This window comes from Nycticebus coucang, chromosome 10 (genome assembly GCF_027406575.1).
Source record: "Nycticebus coucang isolate mNycCou1 chromosome 10, mNycCou1.pri, whole genome shotgun sequence".
In the NCBI taxonomy this organism is placed as follows: Eukaryota; Metazoa; Chordata; class Mammalia; order Primates; family Lorisidae; genus Nycticebus; species Nycticebus coucang.
Genome location: NC_069789.1, coordinates 76,910,641 through 76,925,619, shown reverse-complemented (window position 1 = coordinate 76,925,619; position 14,979 = coordinate 76,910,641). Strand labels below are relative to the sequence as shown.

General features: G+C 38.4%; 1 protein-coding gene across 1 annotated transcript in view; it reads right to left on the bottom strand.

Moving 5' to 3' along the window:
- Positions 1–4,659: 4,659 nt before the first annotated feature.
- The window catches only part of TRMT1L (tRNA methyltransferase 1 like), a 40,444-nt gene continuing 30,124 nt past the window's right edge, over positions 4,660–14,979 (bottom strand). Inside the window, exons 12-15 of the mRNA XM_053608246.1 lie at positions 9,648–9,814; positions 8,654–8,716; positions 5,818–5,944; positions 4,660–5,734 (exon numbers count right to left, since the gene is read on the bottom strand). Of these exons, the coding sequence (XP_053464221.1) occupies positions 5,482–5,734; positions 5,818–5,944; positions 8,654–8,716; positions 9,648–9,814 (610 nt within the window). The 3' untranslated portion in view covers positions 4,660–5,481. The remainder of the gene's footprint in view (positions 5,735–5,817; positions 5,945–8,653; positions 8,717–9,647; positions 9,815–14,979) is intronic.

The window sequence follows — 14,979 nt, the reverse complement described above, 5'->3', positions numbered from 1 at the left end:
GCCCAAGAGTTAGAGGTTGCTGTGAGCTGTGTAACGCCACAGCACTCTACCGTGGGCGGTAGAGTGAGATTCTGTCTCTACAAAAAAAAAAAAAAAATATTTGTCACCTTTCATGACCAGAGTCTTGTCATGTATAACCTTGAAAAACTGTATACTTGCTGGCATTAAAGGTGTCATATTTCAGGTGTCTGGAGAATTCCAAGAACTTCAACCTCTTCCACAACTTCTACTGGAACTTCACTGGATTCACCATACAAGACTTTCTGGAGATTTTGTGTCACAGTTTACATTTCTCAAGCCAGCCACCTGATGCTCGGAAATCTGCCACCCATAATTGCTGTGCGAATTTTTTTTTTTTTTTTTTAAGAGATAGAGTCTCACTCTGTTGCCCTCAGTAGAGTGCTGTGGCATCACAGCTCACAGCAACCTCCAGCTCTTGAGCTTAGGTGATTCTCCTGCCTCAGCCTCCTGAGTAGCTGGGACCAAACGGGCCCACCACAACACCTGGCTATTTTTTGTGCAGTTTGGCTAGGGCCAGGTTTGAACCCGCCACCCTTGGTATATGGGGCTGGTGCACTACTCACTGAGCCACAGGCACCGCCTCTGTGCTAAGTTTTGGGCAACTTCTTGGATTATCTACCCTGAGATTCAATGTGTTCACTTCCTTCACTTGTTTGAATCAGCTTAATGTGGCTTTATTGACTTCATTGAGGGAAGTTGTCCTTTTTTGCTGTAGGTGTCTGCTTTCCTTATCATATCTCTCCAAATACTCATGTTTACATTTTTGGATGTTGTTAATGGTGGTCTTGCTAACACCCAAAAGTTCCTCCATCTTTCTTTAGCTGTTGCTTTCCAGGAGATCAACCTTTTCTTTCAATGTTAGCTCATTGAATTCTTTCCTTTGGGCCATTAAGTTTCAATTAACTATGAATTTTTTCAGCAGTTGTATGATTTGCCTACAATTCAGACCAGTCCTTCATGTTGAAAACAATCGTCTGCAATGCATTATAAACAACAGGACATTAGGACTAATCCAACATGTGGTAATAATAAAACGTGAATAAAGAACTTTAATAATAAAGAAAAAAATACAACTGTGGGGCAAAGTCCATACTTTCTACACTTTTGTAGAGAGTGGACTCAACTAGTCAAGTTACAGAAGGTAAATTAATATTGTGTGTCATGGTCCAAGTGGTCAAGGTATACCCTATGGAGGTGGTCAAAATATAGAGGTCAGATTTCCATTGAGTACATACGGTATATCCAGTCTATGAAAATTAGGTCAACTTAAGGTATTGGTACATGTAGGGAAGTGATCAATGACAGAAGTTCTACTGTCTATTGCTATGTAAAGAATAGCCATGGAAATAGTTTCTGAGTATGTAGGACCTTGAAGGAAGTAAAATTTTAAATTGTGTCAAGTTATCAATATAGGTATACCTACAGAAGAGATTCTGGTTCAGGTGTCAGCTTCAGCAGCCTGAAACAGTCCTTTTTATTTGGTTGAAAGACATTTTGACTCAGCAAGGCTCATCTAAATTGGAAGTAGTATGTTAGAGATTCCTTGGTATAATGCAGAAAAAGGAAATCAAAGACAGACGAGAGGGAATGCTGGAGAGGATTTAATATGTGTCATCCATATTACTAGATACCTCATGAGAGTCTAGTCAACTGTCTTTACCAAGATATTGAGAAAAGCACGAGAGAGCACAGCACCAGCACTCTTGAAAAGCTTTATAGTGTGTTGTAGGCCAGATGTGCCAATGGGAGATGCTTCAGTTTATTCAGTGGGCATTGTCAAGATTGTATCATGTCAGGGCGGCACCTGTGGCTCAGTGAGTAGGGCGCCGGCCCCATATACCGAGGGTGGTGTGTTCAAACCCAGGCCCGGCCGAACTGCAACAAAAAAATAGCCGGGCGTTGTGGCGGGCGCCTGTAGTCCTAGCTGCTTGGGAGGCTGAGGCAAGAGAATCGCTTAAGCCCAAGAGCTGGAGGTTGCTGTGAGCCGTGTGACACCACGGCACTCTACCGAGGGCAGTAAAGAAAAGAAAAAAAAAAAAAGATTGTATCATGTCAGAGACACAGTAGTTCACTTAAATGCTACTTTAAGTTGGGCATGATTGCTACAACAAGCAGCAGGAGAGCATAAATGCTACTTAAATGCTACATAAATGCATACATAAATGCAACTTAAATGCTGCTTTAAGTTGGGCCTGGTTGCTACAACAAGCAGCAGGAGAGCATAATCAGTATACCACAAGTTTTGGCCTTGGCTAATTGATTATGTAATCTCAAGAATCAAAATGAATAATGTCCATGGACCTATTTAATTCATGTAACTGAAAACCATAGGTCTGCCTGGAGCTACTGTCATATTACTAAGCCCTCACACAGCTCTCATGCCCTATTTACTCTATTCCTGGAGCCCTCTGAGAAAGAACTCTGACATAACAAATACGCATTATATATACGTCTTCACCTTCTACAAAGAAATCTGTGGCAATTTACCAGAGCCATTATGTAATGTAGAAAGAAATTTCTAGATCTTCTGGAATTACTGAATTTGTCTTTGGCTCTAATTTGAGGAAGTCAGAACATCACACAATTTATTGAGAGTGGAGTCTGAATGGAAGTCAGTATGATAAATGAGTTGTGACTCAAGTCCGCCAGTGATCCCCTAAGCCGTCTCTCTCTCTTAGTTACTTCTCCCATTTCCTGAGTATATTATTAACATAAATAACTAGCAGAGTCTGGTTTCTTTTGTTTACCAAATTTCAATGGTGGGATACAAATAAGGTCACTTTATGATGTAGTTAACATTTGCAATGTCTCAGATTACTACTTTAATGGGAAAGGCTGCTAATATAGAACTAAATGGAATTTTTAAAGTCATTTCAGTTTTAGATTGATGCACTGTATCACAGAGTTCCAAACTACTTCCTATGAAACTTTTCTTCAAAAAAATCTACCTTTATATGTGAAATTAATACACATAGATATATATTTTATTAATTAATTTATTGGAGACAGAGTCTCACTTTGTTGTCCTTGGTAGAGTGCTCTACCGTCATAGCTCAACAGCAACCTCAAACTCTTGGGATCAAATGATCCTCTTGCCTCAGCCTCCCGAGTAACTGGGACTACAGACACCTGCCACATCACCAGGCTATTTTTAGGGACGGGCTCTCACTCTTGCTTAGGCTGGTATTGAACTCCTGAGCTCAAGCAATCCACCTGCCTCAGCCTCCCAGAGTGCTAGCATTACAGGTGTGAGCCACTGCACCCAGCTACATATATAGATAATAGTAATTTATGTTGCTGTATTATATTAGGCTCCTTACATTAAATCCACCTCTTCATTGATTAATGTCATGCTGATAAGCATTTAGCAAAAGTTGAGACTGATATTCAATTGAATAATATATATTAATTCAGGCAATCTGAGTCCTGGTTTATCTCCTGGATAGTAATTTTTAATTATACAAACAAAAAACTAACAACTTTATTTTTTTTGTGTGTGCTTACTTATAATTAAACTTAACTGAAAAGAATTATAGAGTGGAATTTTTTATGGTTATTATAGAAACCAACTTGCCTTTTGTCCATTTCTATGGTTTACTGAACATGTATGATTAATTGGAGAAAGGAAAAGAATCTTCTTGGGAATATGTTGTAATAACAGACAGATTTTCCTTATTTCTGCTAAATTAATATTCTATGTTCACCTAACCTATATCCCCTAGATTTCTGTACTGTATATGCCATGCTTATGTAGTGTATTTAAACCTTCCAATTATAACTGCACCCTGCACTCCCACTTCAGCTTTATTTTTTATTTTTTTTTGAGACAGAGCTCAAGGTGTCGCCTTGGGTAGACTGCCGTGGCATCACAGCTTACAGCAACCTCCAACTCCTGGGCTTAAGCGATTCTCTTGCCTCAGCCTCCCAAGTAGCTGGGACTACAGATGCCTGCCACGACACCCGGCTATGTTTTGGTTGTAGTTGTCGTTGTTTGGCAGGCCTGGGCTGGATTTGAACCCACCAGCTCTGGTGCATGGGGCTGGTGCCTGAGCCGCTTGAGCTACAGGCGCCGAGTCCCACTTCAGCTTTATTTTTAAATTTTTTTGTAGAGACAGAGTCTCACTCTATCGCCCTGGGTAGAGTGCCGTGGCATCACACAGCAACCTCCAACTCCTGGGCTTAGGCGATTCTCTTGCCTCAGCCTCCTGAGTAGCTAGCTGGGACCACAGGCGCCTGCCACGATGCCCGGCTATTTTTTTGTTGCAGTTTGGCCGGGGCTGGGTTTGAACATGCCACCCTCAGTATATGGGGCTGGCGCCCTACCCCGAGCCACAGGCACCGCCCCCCACTTCACCTTTAATGTTGTAAAAAGTTATGTCCCCCGAGAAATACTTTAGGGTAAATGGATTAATTCTTTGAGACAAAACCCTGAACTTTATACCAAATCCTTTCATACAAAATCTTAAATTTAAATGAAGCAAGAATGATACTCATTAATGGAAACACAATTTTTTTCATCTGTTTTTTATAGTTACCTTAGCCTGGGCTACTTACACAAAAAATTTATATACACTCGCAATAACCCAAAAAACCAAACAAAAGAACTAACAAAAAAACCCACAAACCAAAAACCCTCACTTCATAAGGTGACAAGTTTTACTTCTGAGAGGTAGTACAACCAAGCAAATGAATATGACACGTGCATTAACTGAGGAGGAACCTGTGATCACCCAACCTATTTAATTTGTAACAAAATCTTTCCTCTTTAGGATGTCAGTGCTTGTGAACAATTATTGCATTAGAATAACAGTCTTGATTTATGTTGAGAAAATTTTAAAGTTTAGTCATCAAGACCTTCAACTTAAAAAACAATGTATTTCTATCTGAGGCAAGTTTTTAGTTTCTCAAAAGCCAGTAATAAATTAAAAGAGCAATGTGGGGAAAAGTATGATTTCTAAAAAATAGGAACATTATTTTAGCTTTCTAATTGTGCCATACATAGTGACCTGGAAAAACGTTGTTCCTCCTTAGTATTCTGAGTGATTTTCATAGGCGTTACCTTCATTTTGTGCACTATAAACAGAAAAACAAACATCATGAACCAGTTTAAGTAGAGATGTGATTAAGAAGAGCAAAAGACAGCTTCCATGATGTACATAAAATTCCAAACACTTCACATGTGAAAAAATTCCAAATTATTAAACAGTAGGGTGATCTCAGAAACTTGGCTTCATATAATATGGTTCCATTAAAATTTAAAGTTTTCTTTAAAATAAGAAAAGCCTGAAAAGCAAAGCTCCCAAACCAGCTAAGTTAGAAACTGCTAATTTTCTGAATGAAAACAATACTGTTTTTTATTTTTATACCACTGAATGGAAAGAATAGAAAAAGAACTTCAGTTGGTATAGAGAATGATTAGGCCATCTATACAGACACCTGAGAACAAACTGTTCTTCACATTTACCATCTTCTGCAGCCACTTGCTTCTGCTTTGTCATTCACTGACATTTCCACCCTGTCAGCCACTGTGTCTTCAGGAGCTGACTGGACATGGCCCTCTGACTGACCTCCAGTGTAGGTGGGCGTACTGTACTTTAAAAGGATAGATTTAAACTGCATCAGAGGTGCATCTGTACGAACACCCATTGGGTCAAAATGAGTTCGGCTTACACGAAAACCTGCTTGAGATAGATAGCACAAAAACTTCTTTAACCTGCAATGAAGAAAGGAAAACATATAATTAGGATCTTGTATTTTTACTTAAATCACAACTTCGCCATCCACTGGCTGTCTTACTTTGGCATATTCATTCCTTTAATACTGTGTCTGTGGATGTTATAATAAAAGGGTGGATGTTCAGTACTGACATCAGTCTTTTGCTTCTTGGCTAAAGTTGTGATCATTTCATTAGTTTTTCTCTTTCCTGAAACACACACAAACAAAGTTAGCATTTCCTTAAAAATTATAAGCCAAATACTTTAATATATACTGTCTCAAGTTTAAATCTCTGACACCATTTCAACCTATTTATCCAATCTTAAATTCTTACAATAAGATAATTTATTCTAAATATTTTCATTGCCCCTCACTCATGTAATTTTAATATTTAACTGTTTGCTGAGTCAGAACTTCCTTTCTACTTTCTTCCAACTTCAAGCCACAACTCCGTTCCTAGATCCTGTAGGAAGCCATTTACGAATCCTGGGCCAGTCACTTCATAGATTTCATTATTGATGAACCTGTACTACACAGAGCTTGATTAAGTTCTGCCATTTTCTTACTTTCCTGTTCCATGTATGTAGGTTGTTTATGCATGTAAATCCTTTCTTTTTAAGTTACATTCTAAGTCCTGAGGACACTATCCTTCACTTATATGTGCAGTCTCTACTAAGTGCCCAGTATTGGATATATGAGGTTGGATAATTAAGTTTGTGAACTCATCCTAGAAAAAGTGCTGCATACTTCATTTCTGAATATCACTGTGGTCAACAGATGGCCAAGGGGAGTATTTCGAAGATGACCTAGTGATATTCAGAAATGAGATACGTAGTACTTTTTCTAGGATGAGTTCAAGAACTCAACTGTCTGACTTTGTATAGTGTTTTCAGTAAACACAAAAAGAAAATGCCACAAAAAGTCTCAAAGCTTGAATATAAAAACTCATAAAAGTACAATGTATGATCTCAAAGCCTACTTCTTACCACAGTACTTAGTATTTCCACCTTAAGCGAAAAGAGGCTTGCCAGGAAGATTCTAGGAATCTATCCTTCTAAAAATCACAAAAGGAAAATAACTGACAATAACTGAGATATCTAATACCACAAGACATTTTGCCTGAATGTTCAACCCTTGATTATTTATGTATAAATACTATGGTCAAATCTTATTTCTTCAGGAAAAACAATTAACAGTTGCTTAAGCAAAAGTATTCCGAAGGCAAATTGCATGCATGAAAATGATAAATTACATTCACAAATAAATATCAATTACTGTTGAATTATTGCCTTTTTACATAAAAATGAAAACAAAAAGGACAACTTGGGACCTATCCATGAGATAATTAAATTTTAATCAGATAATTAAAATTTGATATACCTTTGCATGAAGTCTAACAAGGCACTCAGTGAGAGGATACATACCTAGATTTAGTACAAGTTTTAGAAAAGTCTGCGACAAAAAAAGTCCAATATAATACCTTAAACAGTGACTATCATCAGCAGTACATGAATTTTTGTGCCTGGTATTTTCTATCATGGAAGATTTTATGTGTTGATGGACCAGTCTAAGAATAATCATATAATGTTACAGTTATAGAAGAGCCCACAGAAATTGGTCTAGTTTTCTTAATTTATACATAAGAAAGGCCCAGAGATTTAAAATAGTTTTAAAGCCTATTCATGTCTTTATTCTAAAAAGGATTTAAGAATTCTGTTGAAGGTGAGAGACCTAGATGAGGTTATGTAACTGGTAACACAAGGAAGTAGAATAGTGTTCTTAAATCTATATAATCTTTTTAATACCTCATAATGCCTCTTTTTTTCCCTCCAACAGAGAAATTAAGTAGAATATATCATTTTAAGTGATTTGGATGTTAACAAATTAGTTGAAGATGCCACATGAATGTGCCTAATGGAAAGACCATGCAGTAATTAAACCATATGTTTTAACAGGGGTTTAAGTTGCCTCCTTTTTGAATGTCAACGCTAAACTGTTAGGCAACAAATAAAAAATTACAGCTTGTAATTACAGGCCACTGCTCTTTAAATCTTAACACTATATTCTTTTTATCTGTATTAAAAACACATCTGGAATCTAAAGCTGTTTTTAAAAAGCAAAACAAAACCTTACACATTAAGGTACTGACAATTTAAATTTTAACACTCCTTTGATATAAATTTGAAATGTTTAATACAACTATATTTTAAAGTATATACATATTTAAATTATAAGAAAGGTAATATAATAAATTCTTATGGCTGAAGAACAGTCTTCTGGTTAATCAAATGGAACTGCTATAGAACATATATTGATGAGCATTTTTTTTTTGAGACACAGTCTCACTTTGTTGCCATCAGTAGAGTGCTATGGCATCATAGCTCACAACAACCTCAAACTCTTAGGCTCAAGCGATTCTCGCCTTAGCCTCCCAAGTAGCTGGGAGTATAGCCTCCCAGCACAACATCTGGCTATTTTTTAGAGATGAAATTTTGCTCTTGCTTAGGCTGGTCTCAAACCTGTGAGCCCAGGTGGTCTGCCTGCCTCAGCTTCCCAAAGTGCTGGGATTACAGGTGTGAGCCACCATGCCCGGCTCCTTATGAGCATTTTAAAAAAGAATTAGAATAAAATTTAATCTTAACTCTATAATATTCTCATATATAATTTGATCTTATTTTGATTTACATGGTTCGAGATTGTATAGTTCTTTCAAAGGATCATCATCTGTGAACAAAGCATACATTAATAGAAAATTTGAACTGTGAGAATTTTGATGAATGTTTTACTAGTTTGGTTGTCAGCATATGATGAAATGTGTTTTTAAGCAGGCTGCAAGGCAATCTCTTCTCTTCCTGCCCTTCTACTACATGCCTTTTTCCTCTAACACATACAAACGTACATATATACACATGCATACCTTGTGCAAGGTAATTATCTGTTGTGGTATCATCTGTAGTTTTAATAAATACACCGTTTTCTTCTAAAACAAAAAAATTAAAATACCTTAGAATGACATTAAACAATAATTCAAAGTTTAAATAAAATTTATGAAATTCAATCCACATTGTTTTTTATGACTATACAGGCGATTCTGTGGCCAAACCAGGCTGTAAGAATTGTATTTTTCTTTTTTTTTTTTTGTAGAGACAGAGTTTCACTTTATGGCCCTCGGTAGAGTGCTGTGGCCTCACACAGCTCACAGCAACCTCCAACTCCTGGGCTTAAGTGATTCTCCTGCCTCAGCCTCCCAAGTAGCTGGGACTACAGGCGCCCGCCACAACGCCCGGCTATTTTTTGGTTGCAGTTTTGGCGGGGCCGGGTTTGAACCCGCCACCCTCGGTATATGGGGCCGGCGCCTTACCAACTGAGCCACAGGCGCCACCCAAGAATTGTATTTTTCAACCCTCCATGATAGCAGCTTCTTCTAATTACTTATGGTAATACTGGCATGTTTAATAGGCTTACCCTTACACAAGTTAACTAGATAAAACTACAAAAGCCTACTTAGGCTTTCTCTTAAGGAGAAAAAGCTTAGCTTTACTGATTGGTAAATATAAATCTAGTTTTTTTGTCTCAATGGACATTACCAAAATTTCTGGCCACATCACTCCTAGAAATACCATTCTGTTTCAAGGAGAAATAGGGTAACAAAATCACAAAAGATTCTGATTTTTTTTAATTGAGCATAATTTAAAATAGTAAGATAGAGAATATCTTAATGAAATCAGTATTCATTTTAGGCCTCTGAGTATAAAACAGAAGAAAACTATGCAATTAAAAAAAGCTGTTAACAACCAGATAACGATTAGATTCATTAGAGATGATTTATATTGATTCTAATTAAGATTAAAAATGCATAGTATTTTTGATAACCAATTTGTAAACTAGTAAGTTAGGGTTGAATTAGTCACCTTGCTTGTTGAGATTTGAAGGTGCATGAACTGAAAACTGACTTTGAGGAGTACACTCTGATTCAAAGATTAATGTCTTTATTAGGGTCTGAATGTCATCCAAACCATGGTGAAGAGATTCAAACAGCATTCTTTTGAGGAATCCAGTGTTGAAGAGGGAACTTGACCTGAAAAGAAAAGAATATAAGTATAACTGGGTTTAAGAAAGGTTAATTTTCTTAAAAAAAAAAAAAAAAAAAGTCCCTCGGGCGGCGCCTGTGGCTCAGTGAGTGGGGCGCCGGCCCCATATACCAAGGGTGGCGGGTTCAAACCCAGCCCCGGCCGAACTGCAACAAAAAAAATAGCTGGGTGTTGTGGTGGGCGCCTGTAGTCCCAGCTGCTCAGGAGGCTGAGGCAAGAGAATCATATAAGCCCAAGAGCTGGAGGTTGCTGTGAGCCGTGTGACGCCACGGCACTCTACCAAGGGCAGTAAAGTGAGACTCTGTCTCTACAAAAAAAAAAAAAAAAAAAAAAGTCCCATAATTTAACTACAACTAAGATATACTATAATTCATTATAGGATAGAGTAATACTGAACTTGAAAAAGAGTTTATGAAATAGGGGGCAGCACCTGTGGCTCAGTGAGTAGGGCACTGGCCCCATATGCCAAGGGTGACACGTTCAAACCCAGCCCCGGCCAAACTGCAACAAAAAAATAGCCGGGCGTTGTGGCGGGCGCCTGTGGTCCCAGCTACTTGGGAGGCTGAGGCAGGAAAATTGCCTAAGCCCAGGAGTTGGAGGTTGCTGTGAGCCGTGTGACGCCACGGCACTCTACCGGAGGGCAATAAAGTGAAACTCTGTCTCTACCAAAAAAAAAAAAAGAGTTTATGAAATAAGTAAGTTTTTTTCTTTACACCCAGCATGCATCTGGAATTAAATAAAAAATGTTTAATTTTGGCCGGGTGTGGTGGCTGACACCTGTAATCCTAGCATTCTGGAGGCCGAGGCGGGTGGATTGCCTGAGCCAGAGCCAGAGCCAGAGCCAGAGCCAGAGCAAGACTTGTCTCTAAAAAAAAAAAAACAAAACCAGGCATTGTAGTGGGTGCCTGTAATCCCAGCTTCTTGGGAGGCTAACGCAAGAGAATGGCTTAAGCCCAAGAGTTTGAGGTTGCTATGAGCTGTGATGCCATGGCACTCTACTGAGGGTGATAAAGTGAATCTCTGTCTCAAAAAAAAGTTTAATTTTCTACTTGCCTACTCCTTTTCTTATGCTGATTCTCTAAACTATTAAGATTAGACAAGGAAATTTCATATATATTAATAAGAATTCTCTTGCTACATCAAATGATGACCAAAAAAAAAAAGAAAGAAAAGAAATAGATGAACAACAATTTATGGAGCCCTCATAAGGTGTATAGTCCTACTTTGACATGTAGCAGGTATGTGAAGGATATACCAAAATACGAAATATAATGTTGACCCTAAAAAAAGCCTACAAATCTAGACAGGAAAATGGTATAATGCAGGGGTTTTCACAGTGCGCATTCTATTTACAGTAGTAAATCTTAATTCCAGTATGTTTATGGTGGTGGGGTAGGGTGAGAGGAGACACATATTAAAATTACACGTCGTTCGAAAGTCACCCTGTGGTCACCGATATGCTTCCCATTTGAGAATCACAGGTATAATGGAAAAAATATGAAACTAAGATAAACTTGGATTCCAATCCTGGCTTCAATATTATAAGCTATGGAATCTTGAGTAATTGCTGCTTTTCAGGCTTTTATTCCTTATCATGAAATGGAAAATAAAACTTCTCTAAAAGCTTTGTTATGGGAATTAAATGAGACAGCGTATGTACAATGCCTATACAAAGTATATCCTCAATGAATGGTACCTATTATTATTAGAGTTAGCAAATACATATGAAAGGACATATGATTTCAAAGTTTCAAAATGAGTGATCAATATAAGATGTACTAAAGGGAATTTAGAAATTTTTCTAGGTTGAAGCACTAAAGAAACATTTCAAGGAAGTATAATGTGAACTGGGGGTGTGAGAGAAGGAGAAGGTATTCTGGATGAGAGGTAAATACAGCAACAATGGCTTTGAGTGAGGAAATCATAAGGCATAACTAAGAACTCAGCCCTGAAAGCCAGAAAACCTAAGTTCTGGCCCTGACTGTGGTCACTTTTAGCAATCACTTAAAAACAATATATCATCATTTCCTCATCTGTAAATCTTGCACAGATTACATATGCTCCCATCATATAAAACTATCTTTTCCCAAGCCCCTTGGCTAAGACTTCTCAGATCTATGTCAGTATCACCAAATTTCTGCTTTGAGGGGCCGGGGCTATCATTTTAAGTCACCAGCAATAAAAAATGAAGAGGTAAAGAAGAAAAGAAAACTAGTATTTCTGTGCGACTGGTAAATTGGGCTACAAAATCTGTTGTTTTTTTTTTAGAGACAGAGTCTCACTGTACCACCCTCGGGTAGAATGCCGTGGTGTCACACGGCTCACAGCAACCTCTAACTCTTGGGCTTACACGATTCTCTTGCCTCAGCCTTCCAAGCAGCTGGGACTACAGGCGCCTGCCACAACGCCCGGCTATTTTATTTTATTTTTTTTTGTTGCAGTTTGGCCGGGGCTGGGTCTGAACCCGCCAACCTTGGCATATGGGGCCAGCGCCCTACTCACTGAGCCACAGGAGGTCCAGCAATTTTCTTTTCTTTTTTTTTTTACTTTTTTGAGACATAGTCTCACTCTGTTGCCCTAGGCTAGAGTGATGTGACTGTGGCATCAGCCTAGCTCACAGCAACTTCAAACTCCTGGGTTCAGGTGATCCACCTGCTTTAGTGTCCCATGGAGTTGGTACTACCGGCTCCCACCACAATGCCCAGCTGATTTTTCTGTTTAAAGCAGAGATAGGGTCTTGCTCTTACTCAGACTGGTCTCAAATGCCTGCGCTCTAGCAATCCTCCTGCCTTTTGAGTTCTTTGAGAGTTCTAGGATTTATAGGTGTGAGCATTGCGCTTAGCTCAATCTGTTATTCTTAATTTCCCCAATTCTAACATTACTGAGTAAGATCAATGTGTAGGACTGATGTGTAGCAGATAATGTAGGTAAGAGAGAACTGGAAGGTAAGCTGGCCAGGTCATTCTTAATCTAAGAGTATTTATATAGGATGAAGACAAATAAATGGGCATCAGCACAAATATATTCACCACCTACGTCAATTTCAGGGTTTAGTAGATGGCTAAAGCCTCGATCTTGTAAAGTAACAAGGAACAAATCTGCAATGACTCCTGTCACAGTGTTGTTAAGAATCTCAAATTCCTACAAAAATCTCCAGTAGCAAACAAGCTTAAGGACTCTAATTAAAAACAAGTCAACTTTAAGGCATTAAGAACACAAGAACTTGATACTAATAATACAAAAACATACATATATTAAATATATGCAGTTGTGTCCCACCTAAACAAGCTTTAACTAAAACAAAGGCAGACTTTTACATGCCCTGCTCACTTAAAAAGTAATCCCTATAAGCCCTTTTTTTTTTTCTAAATTATTAAATCATAGCTGTGTACATTAGTGCAATCAAGGGGTACAGTGTGCGGATTTCATATACAATCTGAAATATTCTCATCAAACTGTTCAACGTAGCCTTCATGGCATTTACTTAGTTACTGTATGTAGGCATTTGTATTCTGCATTTAGTAAGTTTTGCCTCTACCCATTCTAAAATGCACGGTACATGTGGCCCCACCCATTTTCCTCCCTCCACCAAAACCTCCCGCCTCCCTTCCCCTTCCTTGGCCCTTTCCCCATAGCCTTGTGCTATAGTTGTGAAAGCTATAATTTAGCTTCATACCAGAGCTGAGTACGTAGGATACTTTTTCTTCCATTCCTGAGATACTTTGCTAAGAAGAATATGTTCCAGCTCCATCCATGTAAACATGAAAGAGGTAAAGTCTCCATCTTTCTTCAAGGCTGCATAATATTCCATGGTATACATGTACCACAATTTGCTAGTCCATTCATGGGTCGATGGACACTTGGGCTTCTTCCATGACTTAGCGATTATGAATTGGGCTGCAATAAACATTCTGGTACAGATGTCTTTGTTATACTGTGACTTTTGGTCTTTGGGGTATAAACCTAGTAAAGGAATTATAGGATCGAATGGCAGGTCTATTTTTAGGTCTCTAGTCTCCAAACATCCTTCCAGAAGGAAAGTATTAGTGTGCATTCCCACCAGCAGTGTAGAAGTGTGCCCTTTTCTCAATATCCACACCAACATCTCTGGTTTTGAGATTTTGTTATGTGGGCTACTCTTACTGGGGTTAGGTGGTATCTCAAAGTAGTTTTGATTTGCATTTCTCTGATGATTAAGGATGATGAGCTTTTTTTCATGTGTTTGTAGAATGTGCGTCTGTCTTCTTTAGAGAAGTTTCTCTTCAAGTCCCTTTCCCACCCTGAGATGGGATCACATGCTCTTTTCTTGCTAATACGTTTGAGTTCTCTGTGGATTCTAGTTATTAGACCTTTATCGGAGGTATAACCTGCAAATATTTTCTCCCATTCTGAGGGCTGTCTGCTTGCTTTACTTGCTATGTTCCTGGCTGTGCAGAAGCTTTTTAGTTTGATCAGGTCCCAGTAGTGTATTTTTGACACTGCTTCAATTGCCTGGGGAATCCTCCTCATAACATATTCACCCAGGCCGATTCCCTCAAGAGTTTTCCCTGTACTTTCTTCAAGTATTTTTATAGTTTCATGTCTTAAGTTTAAATCTTTTATCCAGTGAGAGTCTATCTTATTTAATGGTGAAAGGTGTGGGTCCAGTTTCAATCTTCTACAGGTTGCCAGCCAGTTTACTCAGCACCATTTCTTAAAATGGGGAATCTTTTCCCCACTGAATGTTTTTTTTTTTTTTTGTAGAGACAGAGTTTCACTTTATGGCCCTCAGTAGAGTGCCATGGCATCACACAGCTCACAGCAACCTCCAACTCCTGGGCTTAAGCGATTCTCTTGCCTCGGCCTCGCGAGTAGCTGGGACTACACACTGAATGTTTTTAATTGGCTTGTCAAAGGTCAAATAACAGTAAGTAGCTGGATTCATCTCTTGATTCTCTATTCTGTTCCAGACATCTACTTCTCTGCTTTTGTGCCAGTACCATGCTGTTTTGATCACTATCGATTTATAGTACAGTCTGAGGTCTGGTAGCGTGATTCCTCCTGCTTTGTTTTTATTGCTGAGTAATGTTTTGGCTATTCGAGGTTTTTTCCTGATTCCATATAAAATGAAGTATTATTTTTTCAAGATCTTTAAAATATGACAATGGAGCTT